This window comes from Pezoporus wallicus, unplaced genomic scaffold (assembly GCF_028554395.1).
Source record: "Pezoporus wallicus isolate ANWC-B61680 ecotype Strahan unplaced genomic scaffold, APGP_CSIRO_Pwel_v1 contig_6566, whole genome shotgun sequence".
Classification (NCBI taxonomy): domain Eukaryota; kingdom Metazoa; phylum Chordata; class Aves; order Psittaciformes; family Psittacidae; genus Pezoporus; species Pezoporus wallicus.
Genome location: NW_026638763.1, coordinates 2,827,604 through 2,851,542, shown reverse-complemented (window position 1 = coordinate 2,851,542; position 23,939 = coordinate 2,827,604). Strand labels below are relative to the sequence as shown.

The window sequence follows — 23,939 nt, the reverse complement described above, 5'->3', positions numbered from 1 at the left end:
AGATGCTTCACCTGCCTTCTCCCTTGCTACCTGTTTGTAAGAGAGAAGGGGCTTTCAGATTAACCTTCCACTATCCATGTATTGTATGTTTCCCAAAAGCATTCTAAGTCCTGCTTAGGGAACCCCTGATGTTTAGTTTGTGAAATAAGATGTTTTATTTAACTTCATGTTCTGCCAGAGGAGCATAGCTCTGTGCGGAGCAGATCCTTGTGTGCAGAAGAGGGAGGCCATGGAGAAGTGGGCTTGCCTTTAAGGCAGATGCTGAAGCACAGAAGCAAGCAGGTAACGTGGTACTCTGTTGGTTTGAGCTGTACATAGCACTTCTGGAGGATTCCAATTTAGCAGCGTGTTTGGTGTTCAAAGAGGAGGTATGAGCCACCCACCTGGTGGTTCATTTGGATCCTATCATTAACTCTGCAGTTTAGTTGGCTACTTGTTTTCTGAAGAACAGTTTCAATATTGAGGGGGAGAGCTCTTTGATATTGCTGAGGAGTTCTGAGTGTGTGTGTTTAGGGAGAATAAATGCTTTCTTCTTGCCTTTTTCAGCTTATAAGAGTAATGGGAAACAGACGTGACAGGTATTCAGCAGAGTGTATTTGAGCTAACTTCATTAGCTTCCTGCCTTCATACATATCAGGGTACTTAAACTGTGGCTCCCTGCACTGTTACGCTCGGGCATGTTTCCAGAAATAGTAGGAGTTCCAGTGGTCAGTAGCTGCAGCCATGAAATGAGAATTCACTTCAGAGTTTTTAACTGGGAGCATGAAACATGTTTCTTCTCAATTACAGCAGCTTCACAGACTCAGCCTTTAGTGTTCAGTAGTGTTCAGCCTTCTGACCCTTCTGGAACAGAGGCTTGAGCCAGTTGTGCCCTCTCTAATGCATTGATTTATCACAGGCAAGTGCAAGAATTATTTTGACTATCAAAAGGAATTGCTCACTGTATTCTGTGTAACCCAGTAAAACAGTACTGAGGAGAAAAAATCCAAGGTTAAAATTCATAATACTTCAGAAAATAAGGTTCTCTTGGTGACACCAGTCCTTAGCAAGTTTAAAAGAGAACTACTATTTTAATTGAAGACTTAAGGCTGGCACACTTCTGATTTCCTCTAAAATACAGTGTATTTTCTTTTCCATGATAGAAGTGATTTAATGTAATGTTATTCTTCATATCTACTTGAGCTGAGGAGGCATGAGGCTTATATTTCAATAATGAAGAAGAATGTTTCAGGAGATGCACAACGGGTACTGCAGGGATAAAAAACATGAGTTTTGTAATCTTTCTTGCTTTTGGAAGGGTTGGCATTGTGGTCAGGCTTGATGTAGAGGCCTGTCTTCTAAAAGCTGCACACTGTGGCTTTCCTGAAACCACTCGTCATTGCTGTGGCTGAATGGATATATGTGTTGGGCTGTTTTCAGTTGGGTTTTGGAGGATTTTTTTGTTGTTGTGTTACAACATCAATAATTAATGGCTGTAAAAGCCAGTTGAGTTGTAGGCTCTGTTCTGCACTGAATTGGAAGGGAGGAGAGTTCAGTTTCCCAATAAACAGTTCTTCAGTTTTGGTTCAATAAGGTTGAAGCTCTTTTTTGACTGAGCAACACGTTTTCACCCAGAATGAAGGGCTTCTGAAATGTTCTCACCAAGGCTTGATTAAGTTGACATTCTCGACAATTTCATGATTTCACTAATTCAGCATTTTCCAGTGGAAAGCTACTCCATCAGAAATACAAACCAGATCCATAGCTAGGGACACAGACACTGCCAGAATTTTTAGCTCTTTTCAAGTAATTTCACAGGCATTAGAGTAAAATTACTCTTGCTTCTATAGAAGTCCTTATTTTCTTTTGAATTACAAACTGACTTTCGTGAAAGATTTCATTATTTAGGTGTTCATGACAAAGCAATCAAGGAAATAAGACACAAATTCAGGCAGAAGGTTTTGTAACTTCTACCACAGACAAGATGAGGAAAAGAATTTTGCATTTACTAATGTTGGCAAATGGCTTCTAGTATCGCTTCAAAATAGATGGAGACTGTGGAGGTTTTTTGACTACGTATGCATGTGTTTGAGCAGGTGTAGCTGTAACCTAGTGTCTAAATATGTTTGGGACTAAAAGCAAGAGCGGGTCAGGGACTAAAGACTGGATGGATGTCACTTGTGTTGGTTCTATATATATTATTTTGGAGGTAATTTTACTGATGAGTGTTTGGGGATATCTTTTTATAGAATGAGAGATTTATCATTTACTGTAATGTGGATTCATTCCTGTAAAAAAGACACATGCCAGCAAATGGAGTGCAGTTACATTTTAAATAGTGGAGATTCACTAAATAGTTAATTTCTAATACCAAAATATCAAGAGGAAATTTTGTTTTCTGCAATTTTGAAAAGCAAGCCGTTATTGCATTGAAGGTAGAGCAACTACCTTTAAGCTTTAGTTTAATGGTCCGTATAATGGGAAACATTAAATTCACTTTAGCATTTATTCCTCTAGTGTTTCCAAACACAGGTCCCAGTTCTGCCAACACTTCATGGATGTTTAAAGTTTAACAGATGAAGATTCCCATATGTCTGTCATAGGAAAATAAAAGAACATAGATTTAGAGGAGTCCTGGGCTAGGAAAGAATTCTTTCCAAATGAAGTTGGAAGTACTCATGCATGCACCTGTGCATGGAGATCAAGGTGGATTTAGGACTATGAATGTTTTCCTGTGAAGTGAAATACAAGAGCCTCACCATCACAGGGTCTTTTCTGCTCCAGCATCATAACATGCATACTTGATCTTAATAGTTCCTGCAATACAATAGCAGCATAGGGAATTTATCAGTTTGGAAGAAGGGAAGAAATTGGAAAGGGGAACTTTTTAATGAAATATTTTCTGAGTTAGTGTGGGTTGTAAATACTGCTGCCACTTGACAGGACTGATTTCAGTAAGTGGAAGGGGATTTTATGTGGTGGGTATAATCACTGCATCACTAATACATGAGTGGCACTGCTGGAATACAGCCTGGAATAGTTCAGGCAGGAGGAAGCAGCTGAAGAGGTTTCTTGGATTTGGAAAGCAGGAATATTGAAAATACAAGTAGCGTTTGTTTCATCACCTTGCCTCCAATGGAACTGCTAGATGGTTTCCTTTCATTCCATAAAAAGTTGTAAGAAAATCAAGACAACCACTCCTATATTGATTCTTACATTTTTTACATTAAAATCCTGTTCCAGGAGATAAGTGTGATTGTTTGCGCAGTGTTAGGCTGAGACCCTTGAAGTACCCCACTGCCGCTGTCCCTCCCTCTCTGTTAGGATCTTTGAGGTTACTACTACTAGTATCCAGTAAAGCTGAAAGTAGCATAAGCAGCACTATTCCCCTGCAGTGCTTTTGTAGCTTATTTTGAGGCAAAGTCTGCTGTTAACTGCTGCCCTGTAGTACCACATTCAAAGTCCTTTCAGAGCTCAGTATGTTGCCTGCACTCTGCTGCTATTCCTGCCCATTTTTCACCCTTCCTTTTTCCCTAGTGTCCTGCTGCCTCACACCTACCAGTTCTGTGCAATCCATCATTTTACCAGCTAAATTTATCTTTCTTTACAGTTCTCCTCTTTCTAGTAATTCCTCTTACTACCTATTAGTCAATCCTCAATGCATCCCTCTCCATATTTATTGCTGTGTATCTCTTGTTTGTGTTGCTTATCTGATAATCTGCATTCTAACAAAGTTAGGAGTTTGCCCCCTTGCCTTGTGTAAGTACACAGTGTGCTCAAAATGTTAATATAGTTTCTTGCATGAAAAATGTATGCACTCAAACTGTCTAGACATACTGAAAACCTTGCTGAGACTAAGGGGATGAATGAAAGATATTTAGTCTGGTGTTAGTTTTGTTTGTGTATCTATATTATGCCTGTTGTGCTGGAATGCAATTTTAAGGGATGTTTGTTTATCATAGGATATATCAAAGTAATGATTGGAAGCAATTTAATTTTCTGTGTTCTTTGTATTGTGCACTATAGTCTGTATGTGGAGGTAAGTCATTATTTAGAGTATCTGAAGTCTGTAGGAATAGTTTTGCTATTCCCATATTAAAGAGTGTCTCTCACTGACATTTTTCTTTCTTTTTTGTTTTCCTTCTGGTCTAATTTGAAGGAAGTGATTGAAGTAGAAGTTAACCTTTGTTTCTGTATATCCTTGCAGACTTTGCCATCTAGAGATGTCTCCTTTCCATATAAAACTCAGTTCCCGTATAGTGAGTACGGCACAGAATCTAAAATACTAGATTATGTGCAAGAGCTGGACTCCTCCTTCCATCCAGTCTTATCATTCCCTGCAGGTAAGTAACACCAGACATAACTATACAGAGGGTGGTTGTGCTTGTGAGAGCTGTAGTTTATGGACCATTTTCTCAGTGGTTTTTAGAACTCAGTTCTCTTACAGTTCTTTTTCCACATATTGGCAAAATATGTGACTTTAGACTAAATGAAAATCTTAACTGAAAATCTTAAGTTCATCCTCACATTTAAAAAACAAACCACCTACGTTTCCCATACCAGTAATGTGATTACAACCAAAAAGCTTTATTTAGGTTTTCTGATAGTTTTTTGTGATAGTCATTTTGGTGGTCTTTGAAGTTTATGGTTCCTGTCAACTGATTCTTTAATCTTCTTGAACAACAATGTGGATGATGATGTTTGTGACTCAGCTCTGAAACTAGTGCATGTGCAGCTTGACAGCTCTTGGGGCTTCAAAATAGCATGTTTAATGCTGTTAGCTGCAGAAGGGATGAATACTATTGGATTTTTAGTTGTTTGGGGTTTTTATTTTAGGAAAAAACTATTTCCAGGTAGTTGCTCACCAGTACAGGAATTCTGCTGTTCTGGTGGTCGTCTTTACCACAAAATAATCCTGAACATGATGCTGGGATCTCCATAGAAGTGTTTGAGTCTTTAAGCAAACCCAGTGTCTTCCCAGAATGACAGTGTAGATGCTGCAGCCTGGTATTAGGAATTCAGGGATTACAGTAAAGCTTGGGTTTGGAGAACTTGTCACTGGCCAGTAGAGAAGACCTAAGCATGAACATGGAAACCTGCGGAGGACGCAATTCTTGCAGGTTTACAAGCATTTACATCCCCCATGTGAGATAAAGAGATTATTTTGAGGAGCACATAGGCGAAACAACACCTACTCCAAGAATGCAACAGCAAACATCCCAGTCAGGAGGACGCTGTTGTGGAGAGGAAAGAAAAACACCTCTTAAGTCTCTATTTACACACATTCTCCGTGACTTAACTGTGTGACTCTTGACAGCCCAGCTGGACAGGAGCCAGGGGGGTTAGAAGTCTGTTCAAGGATAGTCATATAAGGCTATGCCCCTTGCATTCATTCTTACCTTGCTCTTTAAGGGAGACTAGGAAGTGTAACAAGAATATTGACATTTTCTTTTTTTAAAAGAAAGATTAATCATAATGGAAAAACCTGAAAGACTTTGGATTGCATTGTGGCAACTGTTGGTCACTTTGCCAGGATGGAGGAAGAAAAATGTTTTTTTAGCTTCGTTCCAATACCAAGAACATCTTTCATTTTGAGGAATATTAATTCTGTTTTCAAGGAGCCTGGATATTGCTAATAATAGTTGAGATAGGAAAAAAGTCCTGGACCTAGTCTCCTGCTCAGATGCAGTCCTTGTTTTGGAGGGAGGCTAGGTTTATGCTTCTCTCCATGCTTTGTGTACTTTGCTGTCTCTACCTCTTCATGAAGCCCACTGGTCTGTTTGTCATTTTCTTTTATATGAAAGAATTATTCTGGATAAATAATTTTCCCTTTCAAAGGAGAATCGTAATTTGCAGGCAGCCCAGTAAATACAGTGTAGTGGGATTGGTTGTACTCACAAAAAACAACAGGAGAAATGTTCTGTTTCTTTACTTAACTGTTGTGACTGATAAACTTTTCAGACCTTCTTTATGTTTTACTCAGAAGTAGAACAGGAAACACAGCAAAAACCTTGGGGTCTTGTGAACAAATAACTAGTTAAATCCATATCAAATTGAAATAAATTGTCATTTTTTAGTTAGCAGAATATGTTGAGAGTTTCTTCCCTGGCACATCCTGAAGGCACATGAGGCTAAGGTTGTATGTAAATAAAACCAGTTTAATGCCCACCCTTTGGCCCTGCTCTCAGTCCTCATTCTGAATGTAATAGTTGTCAAAACTGCTTCTTACGTTGACATATTTATTTCTACTTAATTTCTTGTTTTTCTTGCAATTTTGTTTCCGGAAAGGCTTTTCAGATAGACTTCTTTTTCTTAAGCCTTCAAGCCTTACAACAGTGGGTAAATTCCTTACCAGTTGAGATGTTTTGCAGACTAAGTCTGGGTTAGAACTCACTCAGGAAATGAATTACATTGCCCTGCTGTAGCCTTTGCCAGAGAGGGAAAGAAGGAATGTATCTTGAAATTACCTCTAGGCTCCCAGCAGTAAGTTTCCAAAGGCATTTAGTTTTAGTTTGACCTTAATTCTGGAGTAATTGCAGTATGGACATAGTTTATTCCAGACATGACACAACCTTGCTGTTTCTTATTTGAATTTTGAACACCACAAAATAAGTGCTGTTTATCTACTAAGGGCATGTGCTTACACTGGGATGTGTTCAAGAACAGTCCTGAGTTTGAATCCTACCTTGATCTTGAGTTGTCCCATCAACCCTTAGGAGTTCTTAGTGGTAGAGAGCTTGGAACTGCTTAAGCATACTGCCTTGGTCAGCATGTATGGCAGTGTGGCTTCACAGCTAAAATGAATTTGGTTTTACCCCGGCATAACCCTCACTGCGGGTTAATAGAAAGAGGGATACTTGTGGTCTCACCTCCAGGCAGTTACCGAAGATTATCTTGTACAGTATTTAGATAACTGGTAGAAAAGGCAACAGAGATAATTATGGGAGATTGCACTCATGCAATAAGTATCCTGCTGAGAATTACCTTGCCTGAAATTTTCTTTTTAATCATCCAAAAATCACTTACTTGAGATGTCTGGCTGGGCTTTTTTGGAATATTGTTGTTGAGTTTTCCTTTGGTCTCACCAGTTTCAGGACATCTTTTCCTATAGTCTTCAGCTTTGACAGTATGAAGACACTGCTGCCATATATCCAAGTGATCAGTCCTTGCGGAATTACTGGGCACTGCTGTTCTTCATGAGTCAAGGCAGTGATACTCCTCGTAGATCATAGTACATAGTGTTGTGTGATGTAAATTGATTCCTAGACCTTCAGTGATGATGCATAATTTATTGACACAGAGGTTGCCATCTTTCTGACAGACAGACCCCATTCTATTTGGATTTTTCTTTTTTCATTAGATATTCCTCTTCACATATACTTTGAAACATTATTAAAGAAGGACAACATCAAAGGAGAACCTGTTGATACCTCATCTTCAGGAGGGGAAGTTAAAGCATCTCCAGAAAATGGTATGTAGATGTTCAATTTATAAACTTGCCACAAAGCAGGTTATCAGAGAAGGTAACTGGCAAGGCTTTAGGTGGATTTATATCACAAGCCTGTGTTTTTTTCCCATTATAAATAGTTCATTGAGATTCCTTGTAAATAGCACCAGTGGAAAATATATTTTCAAGATGATACATGCTTTTTCTGTTGTAGACCATAATCAGCGTAATGTTTCTGTCAAGCAATGGAGCGATGGCTGTTTATCTACTTCCAAATCTCAGTCAGTATCAGGAACATCTGACGAGCTGTCAGAAGGCAGAAAGAAAAGACATCTCAGTGAGACAGCAGTAGGTAAGAAAAAATGGTATTACTTAAGGCAGCACTACTTCTTTTATGATTTCTGCTCTATAGATGAATTTGTTATCAGTGAGCTTTGAGAATTAATTTTAAGTTGTCTCTAAAAAGGATATTGTTACAAGATATTGTCACAGGACTTAGGACACCATGAAAAGAATTTGCTGCTTTAAAGTGTAGTAAACTTTCTTCTTGAGTGTATACTACAAAAAAAGACAGCCTTCTGTGTTTCACTTTTGGAATACTCTTGAAGGAAACTGCTCAACAGTCCAATTGTGTTTTTTCTAATACTGGGTGTTGTTGCTTTTAATATGAAAGAGTTTTTTATAGTAGTCAGTGAAACAGACTGAATTGCAAAGTTATCTATCAAATCATGTGCCTGACCAAACATTTACTATTCCTGGCATCTTTGGTCAGCTATATTTCATTTGTTGTGTAGTGTCGTTTGTGGTTCTGGTTTCCTTCCAGCCTGTGAAGAGGACTTAGGGGTAGCCAGTACTTACAATTAGTGTTTTCACCCTGAACTTTATATTTTAAGCTGTTGAATCTCTGCTTAAGCACTTGGTAAATTAACAGAAATTGCCCTGAAAGTTCTGTAGGGTAACATGATATTTGGGGGACAAAAAATTCAGCATACCATTGTAAAGATAAATACCACCTTACCTCTCCAGGCTATTAGAATGTAAAACCTAACAGATTATATTACAGATTCATTTATGTGGAAAACTTTTGGCAAAATCCTCCCAAGAAGTTTGAAGAAAATAGATCATTGAGTAAGAGGACAAACTATGTAAGTTTAGAAGTTCCCCTAAGAAAGAATTGAAAGGTATAAATGATAGTTAACATTGTGGAATACAGCACTTCTGGTGCATAGCCGGGTAAAACTGTTAGCATGACCTTGCAATAGAGGTGGAGATAGGGGAATTACTATAGAGATGATTTAACTGAAAATCATTGTCTATTTAAAAGAACAAACCAAACCACAACCAACCGACCAAAAACCCCCTACTAATTAAAAGTTACAGGAGAGAGTCAAAGGTGGTTTTGGACACATTGAAAACTGTCTCAGCTTTAGGTGTTTAACGTTTCCCTAAGTGTACTGTCATACATGCTGAGATCAACAATTGGAGTTACTTGAGTGCACTAGTAAGAGAGAAAACTTCTTGCTATAAACCTTTTGAAGTTACAGTTAGTCTTCTGCCAATAGTATTTAGTTCTTTGAGTTAATGGAACAAAAAAAAATAAAGCAATCTTTTATCAGGAGGATCAGTTTCCCAGTGCCAGGAAACTGCTATGCGGTGTATTTGTGAGTAGCAGCAGCAGTTCTATCTTATTAGTGCTACGGGTATAGTACTACATATTTATTCCTAATTTGGGCTCTGTCTAGGAGAAATTATCCATGGGGAAGGTCAGCCTAATGAACAAGGCCAAAAATAAAAGCTGTGTGCCAGGAGCTGCAGAGCTGCCTAGGAGATGAGAGTTCATGTCCTTGACCCAGCCTGTGCAATGCCATCTTTAGGATCAGCCTTGCCTCTTTTTCCGTGCTGGAATTCATTGATTCTTTTTATTAGTCAGTATATTAAATCTGAGTTTTCTTTTCTTACTGAAAATTAAGGTAGAGGGAAAACAAAACATGGGTGGTTAAATTCTGAACCCCGTAAATGCTCTTTACACTGGGAGTGAGTAAGAGTAAACAAGAATTAGTTTGTCTGGAACAATGGACCGCTACTAGAAGAAACCACACATGGAGATCTAGAAACCAATTTTGTTTTTCACCCTTGCTGTGAGTTTTCTTTTATCGTTTATCAAGGAAGAAACTGTCAGTGGGGGCTCAGTGGACATCAGTGAGATGCACCCCAGCTGGGGAAGCACCTTTAGGGAACACTGGGGACCGTTCCTCGAAGTCTGATTGCATTTGCTGTGTGTGTAGTCTATGGCAGCTCTTGAAAAAAAGCAGCAGGATTTGCCCATATGAAGCTGGTTCCACGAGAAGAAATCCTTTGTAGAAGGAAAGGGATGAGTTTTGTTTAACAAGAAGACAGGATAAGTAGCAAGTGTTTATTTAGATGGCTTTTTTTAGTATTTGGTAAATTAAGTGGTTAGCTGTGGGCTTCTAGAAATGACTTTACTATTGCTGTATGGAAAAATATCTTAGTCTAATAGACAATAGCCAGTATGCCTTTTTTTTATTACTATTTTTCGTGACAGGAGAACATAACACTAGGTTTGAGACATTCTCCTTTCAACAAGCAGAACCTGAATCCCACAGCAGTTTTGCTGCTGCGACCAATGTCAATGTGATGTCTAAGCCCTCTCCCGGCACTTCATCACAGGTAAAGCAAAAGTGTGTCACTGTCTTAACTGAATTATCAACAGAGAGCTGTGCAGATTAATAATCCAAACCCATGTGCCTTTTGTATCTAAATTAGTGTTAAATTACAGCACAGAGCGTTTTCACAATGAACTAAGTGGATTATGTTAAGTGATTTATTCCAGATTAAATATGTGGTGTTCCTAAAACAGATACTTTCTTGTAAAGGAATTTTGCAGATCATGTAACTAGAGAGTAAGTTTAGTTTATGACCGTTGGGCCTTTCTCTTTTTCTTTTCCAAATTTTATTAAATATACTGTGATTTATGTTCTGAATTTTACACAAAGGCTCTTATGACCCTTTTGTCTTGGTACAGCTACATAAAATGGCCTCATGGTACAAATATAGTTGCAGAATTTGTTAACTCTCAGCTTCACTATTTAAAACCTTTTTGAGCAGAACTACAGGCAAACTCTTGGGTATATAAATCTGCTGAGGAGCAGCAGAGCTCTAGTTCAGTGAAGTTCCTGCAGAAATACACTTTGTTTTATTGGAGTTCATTGGCAATTTCATCATAATACTTGGATTTCAGTCCGATGGTTCTGCTAAGCATAGTGGTATACTGGTGGTCTGTAAGTTGTCATGTTTCAATCTGGTGATGGCTCCTGGAGGGCTGGGTTTAAATCTGTGTCCCCCACATAGTTCTGACAATGCACACTCCTCTTTTTTTCCCTTGCTTGAGCAGACCACCATCAAAGAGCATTTAGAATAGGCTGCTTCCTTTAAAGTCCAGCTAAAAAGTGAGATTTTATAATATGGAATGTATTATGATTTAAAATTAAATTTTCTCCTGTAATTGAGGAACTTCGGGTTTTGACCCGTGTAGGGTCCGTGCACTGGTGGGCAGAGACTACCACCAGGAATCCTGCTGTGATCACAGCAAAGAAATGTGCTTTGTCACGTGTCTTTGTGTGCAAATGTCTTCTGTACTTCTTTGAGAAAATCACTCTTCCTATAGGCTGTTCTTCACTGCTCAATGTAGCTTCATTCTTTGGGAATTCTTAATTGTATCACACTGAAGAATCACTTAGGTTATGGATTAGTAGATAGATTATAGAAGGTTACCTTTGTAGACGGAACCATATGAAGAAGACAGCATTAACTTCAGAGTTCTCATAAGTATTCCGGATTAACTGTAACTGAAATCAAGGAAAAGAAGCTCACTGATTTCAGCAGGAGTTATGCCAAAAGATTAAATCCTGGAGATTGTTTTAAGATTCATTGAGATTCCATCAAGGGGAGGAGCAGGAGCAGAGGTCATTAAGCCTCTAGAAAATGGTGTTTGAGTTACAGACTTTCTCCTCGTGCAGTTCTGATGTTTCTCAGTTAACATGCAGTTCCTATGATTTGAGCTGACAAATCTCCACTGGTATTGATTATATTGTACAGCATAACTCCAGGAGGAGGTTGAGAAGCGAGAGCTCCTATGATATAGACAACATTGTTATTCCGATGTCACTGGTGGCACCATCGAAGTTGGAGAAGCTACAGTACAAAGAAATCCTCACACCAAGGTTTGTTCATGACCTCCTTAGTTGCAAAGAAGATGCTAAAACAAAAGTGAGAACATGATTCTGAGATAATTTATAGTATTAAGATGATCTTTTCATGCGCTTGTTTTTTTTATCTCATGTACGTCAGTTTGTGTGACTGCATCTGTGGGAAGACAGGGCAGCTGATAGCACAAGGGAAATAGTCTGATACACACAGGGAGGTGGCAGATGCATAGACTGACTAAAAACAGAAATGGGTTCATATCATGACTGCAGTCATATTCATGACCTTAAATGCACCATAAAGCTGACATATTCTGAATGGTCATTTGGAGGTTATCTTTTTTTTGTGTGTTATGGTTCATAAGAACATAGTTAACTATTTTCAGTGAATTAAACAGAAATGGTTTCAGCATATATTTGAAAAATTTATCAATCCTGATACAGTAGAATAAGCTTATTTTTTTTTTTCCATAAAGTGTAAACCTGTAATTTTAGAAACATCTTCTAGAAACATCTTTTTATTTTGATTGCTAAAACAAGGTAATTCATCTCCTGTGCTGGCTTACTAGCAAATTGCATCAGATGGCTGAATGCAGTTCCATTTTTTAACTCTCTAATTTGTATTTGCTCTTATATTGTCTTTGAAGCTAAAACTCCTATTAAGACTAGTGGGTAGCTTAAAGGCTGTGTTGGAAAAAGAAAGGTTAAATTTTGGTTTGGGAAAGGAAAACCTAAATTTGAGGCATCTGTTATCAGCTCTCCATGTCTGAAACTAACTTATTTGAAAGGATTGATTTGAAGGAGGAGTAGCTAACAATAGAGTGTAGAAACAGGAGTCATCCCTACTGCTGCAGTAATGAAGCGGTGTTCAGGTTAATTAATTTGACTTTCCTTGTCTCACTTCCAGCTGGAGAGTTGTTGAATTTCAACCTTTAGAAAGCTCTCCTACAGATGAAGAAGAGGTAAGCTGTATTTTAATTAAATCAGCAGTTGTTAATTAAATGAGCTATAATAGAGAATTGGGATAATTGGTATGTATTTTCCAAAGTCACTGACTTCATGCAAGTATCAGACTGAAAACATATCTCATCCCAACCTACTTGACCCTATGGTAGATGACAGGAATGGGAGTATATCTGTTCATAATCATTGTTCACTTGGTTGTTTGGCTCCTCTGTCCCTCGCTGCTAGCATGGTCAGTGCTCCCTAAGGGCCCTTTTGCTCAGGCCTCCACCTTCTCTGCTCCTAAGCACTGTGGTGCTGGGTCTCTTCTGGGCTACCTGTACTGTAATGTCTGTCCTTCTCTCTCATCTTATTTTTCCATGGGCAGTTCCCATGGTGTGTTGTTCTTCAGAAGATCATTCAGAATTTTGCCTGTGGGCCCAGCGTGTTTTCCTCAGTTTTGTTCTCCTGCAACCTTCCAGCTGGGAGCAAACTTCTATTGGTGTCGTCAGGAACAATGTAACTTTTAGCATTTCCTGCTTGTCCCTTGAGCTAAGTTTGTGCATCAAGTGCTACTGTTTCTTCCTCCAGACCTAATCTACCTCTTTCTTCCAGGGAATGTCCCTGGACTTTGCAGCTGGGTCTCCCTTTCTCCCCTTTCTCAAATCAGGGGTTTGAGAATTTCCTAACCCCAGCATAAATGTACCAGCAGGTCTCTCCCTAGGCTTGTTTTATGTCCTCCTTTGTGTCTCCTTTTCCATAAACTTGCCAGTTTTGCTGTGCTTTAGACATCTCTGTCTCCCCCCAGTCTCTGCTATAGGCCCCTGTCAACTGTTGTAAGACTTGTATTCATACCTTCATCATCATCACAGACTGGTTTGGGTTGGAAGAGACCTTAAAGCTCATCCAGTTCAATCCTCTGCCATGGGCAGGGACACCTTCCGCTAGAGCAGGGTGCTCCGAGCCCCTGTGTCCAGCCTGACCTTGAACACTGCCAGGGATGGGGCAGCCACAGCTTCTCTGGGCACCCTGTGCCAGCACCTCAGCACCCTCAGAGGGAAGAGCTTCTTCCTTCCAGGAGCGTTGTGCTCTCAGCTGCCTCCCTGCTGCAGCTGCACTGATTTGGCACCATGCTCTCGGGTCAAGAGGAAGAGAAGAACTTACTCTGTCCCTGTCTTTTCTCATGCACTTAAGAAATTCTAGTGCTCAGATTTACATCATCTCCACCACCGCCTTTGGATTCGGTGCCATGTCTGCTAGCAGGAAACATGTCTGACCTTCTTTTGTAGTGAGAAGGTCAAACTACATGCAGAGGAGAACTCCCCTGCAAGGATACCTAATTAAACCATTTAGAGAGTATCTAATGAGGCAGCAAGGGTGCGCTGTCCCTTGAGAATTTGCTGTTCAGTACTTTCACTTAGTGATTTTGCTTTCAGGGCTTCAAGGGGCTTGCTTGGAGGACTCAGTGGGTTTCTCATTTAGGTTGCAGATCCCATACAGATGACTTACCTCGCATATCTCTAGTGTATTTTGCTGGAAGGAGTTCAGGGTGTCTGTCTATGAAGCTTATGGGCTAATCGCTCGTTTAGTAGCCCTCCCTGTACATTGTATTCGGCATGACTGGCTGATCCTGTATGATTCATCCTTTGGCCAGGAAATAACTTGAGTTTAATAATAAAGCAGCTTTGACTCCTGCTGTGGTCCAGTGTTTCTGTATTGTCTGCCAGCTGCTGGGTGGAATGAGAGAGATGTCAGACAAGAGAAAAATGCTCAAGATCTGTTTGTCTAAATCATCCTTTGCCAATTTCCCCCCCTTTCTTTTGGGATTGTGTAAATTGGTTTGGATGTTTTTTAGAGTACTGGAAAAAGGTGTTTGCCCAATCATAATTCTTCCACTTCCTCAGTTTGGGTTTTAGGCTGAGTTAGATTTGTTACTGATTGAGCATGAAAAAAGACGTGAGGAAACAGCAGCATTTTCCTTCTTGCATTTTCTGCTCTCACACTCTGACACTCTTGAAATTGTTCCTTGTACTGAAATCAAAGCAAGCTTCAGTAGATCATCCGTGAAGGACAAGAGAGGGCAAAATGTACTTTCTGCTTTTATATAAAGTAAGCTTTTTCTTTGCTTTCTACTGCATAGTAGCCTGTGAAGGAACTCTATAATAGTGTCTTTTCTGCTTGTCCTCTGTGTGGCTAAATTTAAAACTTCTGGAGTTGTTCTTGTGTCAACCAGCAGTTATGGAGTACTTCCACTTGGTATCCTCCCCTTCTGCTCTTTCCCTTCTCTTTCTTCTTCATTTAAAGGCTTTCAGTGCAACAACCTGTAATCCATACGATAGACTTGCACCCAGAGTTTCCACAAGTTACAAAAATGGGGGGTCCCAAATTTGTCATCCTCTGAGGAGCCACAACTCCAAGGATGAGAAGTCAGCACTTTCTGAAACTCAGGCCTATTTGCTGTCACTTTGAGTACAAAAAGCTTACCTTTTTTGGGTGCCAGATTTTTGTTTCTGGACATTTTGCCTAACAAGGGCAAACTTAACTTACCAGCTGGGCAATGCAAAAGTTAATCTACTGCCTACGTCTGCTCTGTTTTTTGCCCTAAAAATACTGAGGTTTTGGAAACAGAGCAATTGAATTTCCTGTTTGCAAGTATGAGTTTGCAATCTGCTGTTGCTTTAAGGCAGGGGAGGGTGTGGCATTGGTTTTCCTGGTTTATTTTGGTTTTAGTTTGCTTTGTCCAGGTTAAAGACTCTGGCAAGGCACAGTTGTAAAGTAATGTTCCAGTTTAGTTTGTAGTTGTCTTAGTCATGACAAATCCTTTGGAAGAATTCTGTGTGTAATTAGTTTTGCATTAAGTGTTTCATGGCTTATGAGTCAGTGTTTCCTGGGAAGCACACAGACTTTGTTGTTTTGAGAACCTTTCAGAAACATTCCGGGTGCTATTCAACATTAATGCACAGTGTCTTGTACCTTAACTAGATGTGATGTGGGGATCCAAACCCTAGTTTGCTTTAAGTATTTTTCTTTGAGTGAAATCATTAGACATGCCTCACAAACAGGCCTTCCTAATAGTCTTTTCTCTCGGTGTCCCTTGCCAGCTCCATCCACTGGGGAATGACAGTTCTTTTGTCCTTTTTCAAACCAACCTTAGTGGGGGGAAATAAAAATTCTCCAGTTTTAGCAACTTTAAATGAACCCAAAGGTGGTGGAGGAAATCTCTAAAGTGTTACTAAATAAGTAGTTAAATCTGCTATCACCAGCTATGGCAGAGGAACAGTAAGGCTTATATCTGTATGTTTCAAAACTCCTCTCTTGGAGAGGAATGCGGACTTTGATTTTTGAACGGAAGCGTGTTAGAAATGAAGTTTTCCCAGCATGAAAAGTTCTGGCAATTTGCTAAGAAAAGTATTTTCAAACTCTTGAGTTTTTCTTTCAGAATTATCTTTTGTTTCCACTTCAAAGGCAAGCTGAGCACAAGGAAAAATCCTGAATTTTCCCTGAGGGAATAGCACTTCTGTAGTTCGTAAAATTCTCACTTTCACGCTATATGCCATTGACCTTGGAAAGTCAGCATCAGAACTGAGATGCAGCCCCACACTGATGCCATCCAAGTGGCAGAGCTGGTGAATTCCAGAGAGAGGAGGAAACCCATTAAGTTGACTGTTGACTTGCATGAAAGGAAACCAGCAACTAACAAAAGTGTTCTGTGTTTAACATCAATAAATAAAAGCAGTGAGACATCTTCAAAAAGCAGTCATGAGGTAGGCAAACAAAGCAGGCCTGTTTGTATGAAGGTTCCTGCTGAGTGCTGGGCTGAGGAGGAACCAGACAACTACAGCTGTAACAGGCAGGTCCTATGGCCAATTCAGATCACTCTGAAGTCTTTGGGATCCTTTTCATTGACCCCATTAGATTGCATTGTGGTGCTGTAGTTCATGACCAGCTGTCTAGGAAGTGTGCTCTCTAGCAAGCTGAGTGCCACTACCACATAGTTTAGAACAGCATAAATGCATTGTAATGCTTTGGGTTTGTGCTCATTATAGTCATAAACCACCGCAGTGCTGCAGGACTTGATAGGAAGAACGGCCTCTGCAGAAAACCTATGGGCTGTTGTTTGGAGTGGAGTACTTCCAGCTGACAGTGTATCCTGCATTGTATGGCGCTGTCTGGCACTGCAGGGAGGAGCATTTGGGTCTGTATTTCAGTAGTCTCGGTTGGAAGATACATGATGTTACTTGTGTAACACCACAGGGAATTTTGCTTTGTAGAAGAAATTCAGTTTATTTTCCATGAGCCCCCCATTATTGGTACAGGTCTTACTTAGGACTGATCTGGCAATGCAGCTGTACAGCTCCTATGACCAGGAATTGTTCTTTCCTAGAATTCCTTTGCTTTTGTGAGTCAGGAGCAGCTGGCACCAAATCCAATGGCTGCAGCACTCTTGTGCTCTCGCCAACCTTAGCTTTTTAGGTGAACTTTGAAGATCTTGAATGGTTTGGAGCACTTTGAAGTAACTCTGAGCTGTGCTGGAGGGGTCCAGCCAAGAGCTCACTCTGCCATGTGGGGAGTGAGGGGGAAGGGAAGCAAAGTGCTGCTGGTCCAGCTGGGTCTGAGGAGCTTCTTGATGTGCTGCCAACAGCAAAACGAAGATGGTTCTTTCTAAGGGAAGATCAGAGGTGATAGCTTCATCTGAGGAGTTTTACCTAAAAAGCTGGCTTTTGTCTGACTATGAACAGTTGAAAATACTCACATTAGGGCTGTTTAAAGCTGTATCAGGGTCATGCAAATCATTTGCTAAGAAATAGTCCTTGCAGAGCAGAAAACATTTTCTGCTTGGTTTCGTAGCAGGAATGCAGCACCTCAGGTTTGCTGAGTTCCTGTTGGTGCAGAGCTGTCGAAGTCCTTGGTGATCTCAGACCTGTTTCTCTGTGCTTAAAGAACACTTGACAGATCCTACTGCCTCCCAGCCTCCTCCTAAAGCAGTCTCTGGAAACTCCTGGAATTTTTCCTTGTCTTTATTGTGTGCTTTTAATACTGCCCTGATTTGCAAATGAATACCTGTCCTCTTCATTTTCTGCTTCTCACCATAGAGAAAAATGTGTTAGTTGTGAGGGAGGGATAATTTCTATATCCATTCAGATCAATCACAGATGTAAAGAAATAAAGTGAAAGTGACAGCATCCCATATACCAGAGCTGTAGTGAGAATATAAAGCTAAATGCACGTATTTTGTGATGTGCCTTTCTGCTGCAAGCATGGATTGTGTTACCTCCTCTTGTTTGGTGAACAGACCTCTGCAGAGTTATATATAATATTAGCTGCCTGTCTTTCTAGTGATGTTCATCTTTATGGCAGCAGCTATCCCTGTGTTTTGTTACAGACAGAAGACCTGTCAGATGAAGTGTTTGCCTTACGCCACAGCAAGTATGAAGAAAGAGAGAGAGCAAGGTGGTCGATGTGGGAGCAGAGCCGCTGGCCCAGGAGGAATAGCAGGCAGGTGTATTGACTTTGATCAGAGGGTTCCTGTTGAACACTTTCAGATATGCTGTCACAGAAACATTGGAAAATGAGGGCATTCTTCATCAGGGACAGTACTGGGTATGTCTGGTGTCGTGGCTGGAAAGGAAGGCAGTTCTGAAGCATGGATACATACAGAAATGTGGCATGTTAGTGACCTGGTATTAGTGAATAAAAATCTACTCCCACTGAGCACACAGCTCTGCTAGTTTGTACCACTGCCAGTTGTTACAGCTTTAGCCACCAACAAGCCCTTCTTCACTCACCTTAGATGAAAGTGCACTACACTGCCCATTACTGAAGGGTCCTGGGCTATGCCAGGATTGAAAAAGTCATTGTGTGAAAATGGTTAACTCTCACAGGCTTGCTGTCTGGTGCAAAACTCAGCAGAATTAAATATAACCCCTAAAAGCCTTGCAAAAAAGTAGCGTGTATAAGAGCAAACATCGTAAAGCTGTATCTGCATTTTGGCTCAGGGAAAATGATTCCCATAAATTGCTTCAGAATCTGCCAGGACAAAAAACATCCTATAAATGCTGGGATAAGTTTTTCTGCTAGTTATTGTATGATTGTGTCTACTCTTGGCTGAAAGTGAACCATGACACTATGAGTAAATACGTAGAGATAAGGAGGGGTTTTTAATGCAGGATAAAATTAGAGCTAAACAGTATTAAGGAATTCTATTTTAAGCAGTTTTGAACATAAAAAATGCAGGAAGTGTACTGAAAAATCCAAGTTCTGTATGTACCCTTAATTTTGAAACTATAAACGTCTTGGTGAAATCTTAGTGCTGTTCAAATTCAGAAGTAAAACTGCCGTTGATGTGAGCAAGGTCAGGCTTCCACCTGGCATTCAAGATGTGTGCCAGTATTTTAGGTCTAGTTCAAAGTCGCATTAAGGGCAAGGTCAACATTTTTAATCTTATTTTAACTGATTTGGAGATAGTCCAAAGACCTGCTGTTTCCTCTGGAGTACACTGGCACAGTCCACTAACAGTGCAGTTTGGATTCCACAGGCTCCTACCAGTGATGCCCACAGCTCCCTGACTTTTCTGATCCAAAGTTACAGTTCTGGCAAGCGTGTGGAGCAGGAGTGGGAGCAGCCACCATCTATTCTGCAGCCGGAGCATGCCCATTGCAGCCCTGTTTTCCCCAGTTAGTTTCTCCACATAGAATGCTTTGCTTTGGCTTCTGACAACAAGGTTGTCAAGAAGCGTATGTTTTCATCTGCTCTTTTGATTTAAATGAGTAGAATGTAAGTAGCAGGTATGGAGAAACTGAATGCTCTGAAAATAATCTGAACTGTTCCTGGCCACGTGAGAGGGCAGGGAGTAGCTCTGAAGACTCTCATCTCTTACCCTGCACTAGGTCTTACAGCAGAAGTGCTGATGGGCGACACAGCCAAGATTCGGCGCAGAAGGACCAGCACAGCAGCTCCTGCACCTCACTGCACTGCACTGCTGAGCCTGTGCCCAACTTGACTTCAGAGGCCTCCAGCTCTGTTTGTTCAGGGACTGCACAACTCTGCAGGGAGAACCAGGAAGCAAAGGTGGGTGCTTCCAAGAGCTTCCAGCTGTGGTCAGGTCTTCACTGACCACTATCTCTAACCTAAAACAAAGAACCTGAATGTATGTTCCTGACCAGCAGTTGAGGCCGACACCCTTGTTTATGAACACAGCGCTTCTGTTAAGAAACCAGATTGCTGAGCTTTATTAACGAAGCCTCAGGTAAAAATGTACACACATGTTTTTGAGGCAAATGTGGCAGGCCTGAGTTCAGGGATCTTTATTCAGAGATGCTGGCCAGGGTTCCAGACAGGGTCAGGTATCCCGATGGTCTGGCATCATGGAAAAGAGCTTCCTCCGCTCCTGTACTGTGCCTATTCAATTGTAGCTCTGTTACTAGTTCAAAACCATATGAAGCCAGCCTACCCTGACAGCTGGTGCCTAGCAGTGTCGTATTCTTTGTGTGAAGAGCACTGCAAACATTGTAAAGACAGACACTCATTTGTTACTTGATAGCAGATCATTCTGCACATAGCTAATCATTTCAGGCTCAACTGACATCCCTTTCCCCTCCTCTTTCCTCTTTTCCCACCCTCACTCCTACCCTTCCCATTCCTTTCAGTCTGGACTGTGGGAACTTCGAGTTTTTCCACTAAAAGATGAAGAGGTAGAAGCTTTACTGTGCCAAGATCAAGTAACGAACCAGACTGAAATGTCAAGTGCAGCTTTGCCCAGCGACTCTCTCTGTACTTCCTGCACACCCATTGGGCTGACAGACAATGGCCATCCACCAAGGAAACAATCCACTGAAGAGGCAGAAGACTGCGAAAACACTTGCCTGGGAATCAGCAATACAAGAAAACAAAGGTGACGGGGAATAATGTGGTTCATTAAGAAAGCCAATTAAGGTGGAGAAAAGTGTAAGGTAAAATCTCTCTTGTTCAGCATATGACAGCACAATTCAAAACCTGTACGTTAGCCGCATATAATATATTTTCTTTCTTGCTTTGTAACAGGCAGGATTAATCCCAAAGACAACACTTTCTTCTTCCTGAACCCCAAGAGAAAGTAATTATTTCAAGCTGGAAGTCTAATATTCCCAATGTCGGGAGTGGGCGCACATAAATTGCTGGCACCATTCACTTTCTGTTCTCGTATTGCCACATTGTTAATAATAATCCTTTTCTGTTTTGTTTTCAAATGCATTTCTGGCCCTAGTGGATTCTGGTGCATCAAGCGATGCTGTCTACCTTAACCAACAACTTCAACTGAACACAGAAAAACTACTTGAAAAACCAGTGGGGCGAAGAGAGAGCCTCAGATTATTTTCCTGGGTGGTATGACCACAGGGCAGAAATCTGCCTCTCTTAAAGTGCATGTGTGTAACCCGTGCGTAAGATAAGGGTAGGCTGAGAACCAGCAGTTTCAAAGCAGGCATTCTGGAAGCCTTGCATCTAGCTTAAAACCTGTACTCAGCTCTCAGTAGTGCCAGGACATGTTTCATATAGGTGTCCTCAAGCAATGAAATAGGGATAGACCACTGCATTTCAATAGCCGCTGTATCTGCTACTCACAAAGTAGGGTTTCTGCTTCAGTCAGGCAGGTATAGAGAAACAGAAGGAAAGAGCAGTCGAGTCAAATGAGTGACGCAGCTCTCTGAATATTGTGGTTTGGATCATCTTACTTCCTTAGTCCTCCAGTAGCAAATGAGGCTCATAATATTTTGCTTTAATATGTTAAAGACAAAGTCTTGTTTCAGTTTCTGTACAGTGCCTTGGAAGAGTCTCGTAAGTATGCCAACATTTGGTAACTAGCTGAAAAGGAAAAGATGATTGATGTCTTGTGTCCTGGGTTCAGAGTTACTGGCTGGGCTTAAACCACGACATCTAGGATAGAAGACCAATAAAGAAAAAGACCCCAAAGCTTCCCATTGTGATTCCCAGCCAGTTCACAGTGAGGAAACAAAAGCCAAGTTGTTTAAACTTGCATCTAAATAGCGTAGCTTGCGACGTATCCGCAATCTCAAGAGGTATTAACAAAGATTAAACATTGAATGTAGGTATAATCCATCAACAGGAAGTTCTTCTGTGTAGGACAGTTGAAGGCAATTTAATAGGAGTCTCTGCTGTTGTGCAAAACTCCTTCCATGTGTAACATCTGGAGTGGGCACCGGACAGATGACCCAGTTTTAGTGTCAGTTTGGGGTTTTTTTCGGTCAAAATGACAAGAAATATACGCTGGGCATCTGAAAACAGTTACGTTTCAACACTACAACCTATTGCTACATTGTAGTTTATTGCACATTCTGATTATTTTTTTAAACACTTTTTTAACACTGGTTTGTCTTAAACTTGAATCTTGCCTCAATGTCTGATACGGTAATCTTTGATGCAAGGTTGGTTTCTTAATTAAAAGTTATTTCTATATATGTTGGATACAGTCTGGATTTGATGGCCTTTTGGCAGTGACGCGTCCTCTTGGCACAGAGACCCGCTTTGCCCAGAATGGCTTTGCAGACACACTGGAGTGGCAGCAGCACTCCGCTGGGGCTGTGAGGCCGAGGCCCCCCTTCGGTGTCTCAGTACATAGGTGGATTTTTCCATCCCTCTTGTCCTACACGGGCATCTGCTGCTGGGAGAAGTTTTCTGAAAGTTATGTGCCTCAGATGCTTTGCAGGTCTTTCCAGGCCTGTATCCATTCATTAAGAAGCCTGATCATTAAGAAGCCAGCTCTCATCCACCTTTGTGGTTAAGGTCAGGACTTCCTGCTCTGCCTGATCCCTGGGGGCCATTGTGAGGAGTTTCTGCAGTTCAGGACCCAGTAAACCACCCTGCTAACTTCTGTGTCCTAAAGGTGCCTCAGGAAATGGAAATGCAATCCAGCATTTTATGGATAGGACCAAGAGGGACCAAGAACAGGCTCCATCTGCTTTCCTCACATCATCTGCCTCCCTCCAACAGCCCTTCATGGGGCAGGTGAACACTGTGCACACGGCAAGGGAGATGATGGGGTTTGGGAAGCCCTAAGTTGTGCTCCTCACCCACAGCACCTGTCTCATGATTTCCACCTTGCTGCAGCAGACCAGACACTGTGCCCTGCCCTCTCTGCTCTGTGCCTCTTTACTCCAGCCATTGAGCACCCCATTTTTCAGTAGCCTCAGTTCACTACAGACACAAGGTTATAAAGCTTAACTGAACTTGCTCACGGGACCAGCCCCCTCCATTCACCTTCCCCTGTGCTGCGTGCAGCTGGAATTGGCATCCTCCTTTACTGCTGCAGCTCTTATTCCTGCAAAGCTGGACTCCCATCTCCAGACAGTGCAGTTCCGGATGGATGCTGGTGTCATGAGGAAGCCACTGGTGGCAAGAGCAGGCTGAGAGCAGAGCCATGCTCATGTTTGAAGCCATAAAATGTGTAAGGATCCCCTGGATGTTTTTTTTTTCCCTTTTAAACCAACAACCACATTTGCTGTGGCTGTTAAGCCATGGAAATGGCTGTCAGCACTGCTCCTAACATTGTGGGCTGAAGGTATTACAAAGGCTGACTGTGAAACAGCAACTTAACCATGCAGCAAGGTCCCCCCACGCATGAAAGCGGGTGCTGCAGCTTGACAAAGCCATTTCCCTTACACATCATTTACCATTTTCGAAGCCATTTTTTAAAGCCACTTCCATTCTGCTCCCTGCTGCTAGGAGGGTTTAAACGTTTCATCTCTGCATCCAGGACCTTAACGGAAAGTAAGTACAAACACAAACTTCTAAGCCCTATTAAAATTAAGTTCTGTGTGCATCTACTGCAGTGTTTTCTCTTGCTCAGGGATATGCTACACCACCCTGAGCAGCACATGCCCAAGAACAGCCTTACTAAGCTATCTTGGAGTTTCTTTTACCCTGTTTTCCCGTACAGACACATCACCCTGGACCACTTGAGCCCACATTACTCAACGTCAGAGCATGCTCCCCCTTGTTGCTGAAACTTACGAGAGTATTGCAACATCTAACAGGCCCTGGGGTTTATTTGGCCTTGTGCATACCATGCAAGCTGCTCTTGGTTTCCATGTCAGTGCTGGGCTGGGTCCTGCAGCTGTGGCACTTCCACTGTGGGTCACATTACTGAGGACAGTAATTACTTCTGCTAATGTATAGAGGCAAGAAACCAGAATAGTCTTAAGCATTAAAAGAACAAGTTATCATTACTGGTACTTCCATGGATGCTCTGCAGTCACCAATGGATTGAACCTTATGTGTGTAAACAGCTGCTGCACACACCTGGGTGGGATTTAGATGGAAAGAAGCAGTTGAGTAAGTTTAGTGTGTGTGTAAAT

The 23,939-nt window shown here is 41.2% G+C and overlaps 1 protein-coding gene across 6 annotated transcripts in view; it reads left to right on the top strand.

Moving 5' to 3' along the window:
* The window catches only part of KANSL1L (KAT8 regulatory NSL complex subunit 1 like), a 61,373-nt gene extending 39,325 nt beyond the window's left edge, over positions 1-22,048 (top strand). For 5 of the 6 annotated variants that reach the window (XM_057412290.1, XM_057412293.1, XM_057412289.1 and 2 more), the window contains 9 exons: positions 4,187-4,322; positions 7,340-7,450; positions 7,641-7,778; positions 9,990-10,114; positions 11,543-11,667; positions 12,557-12,611; positions 17,975-18,087; positions 19,479-19,659; positions 20,238-22,048. In XM_057412290.1, coding sequence (XP_057268273.1) covers positions 4,187-4,322; positions 7,340-7,450; positions 7,641-7,778; positions 9,990-10,114; positions 11,543-11,667; positions 12,557-12,611; positions 17,975-18,087; positions 19,479-19,659; positions 20,238-20,486 — 1,233 coding nt within the window. In that variant the 3' untranslated portion in view covers positions 20,487-22,048. The remainder of the gene's footprint in view (positions 1-4,186; positions 4,323-7,339; positions 7,451-7,640; positions 7,779-9,989; positions 10,115-11,542; positions 11,668-12,556; positions 12,612-17,974; positions 18,088-19,478; positions 19,660-20,237) is intronic. The other variant, XR_008972518.1, reaches the window with a different exon arrangement.
* The last annotated feature ends 1,891 nt before the right edge of the window (positions 22,049-23,939 follow it).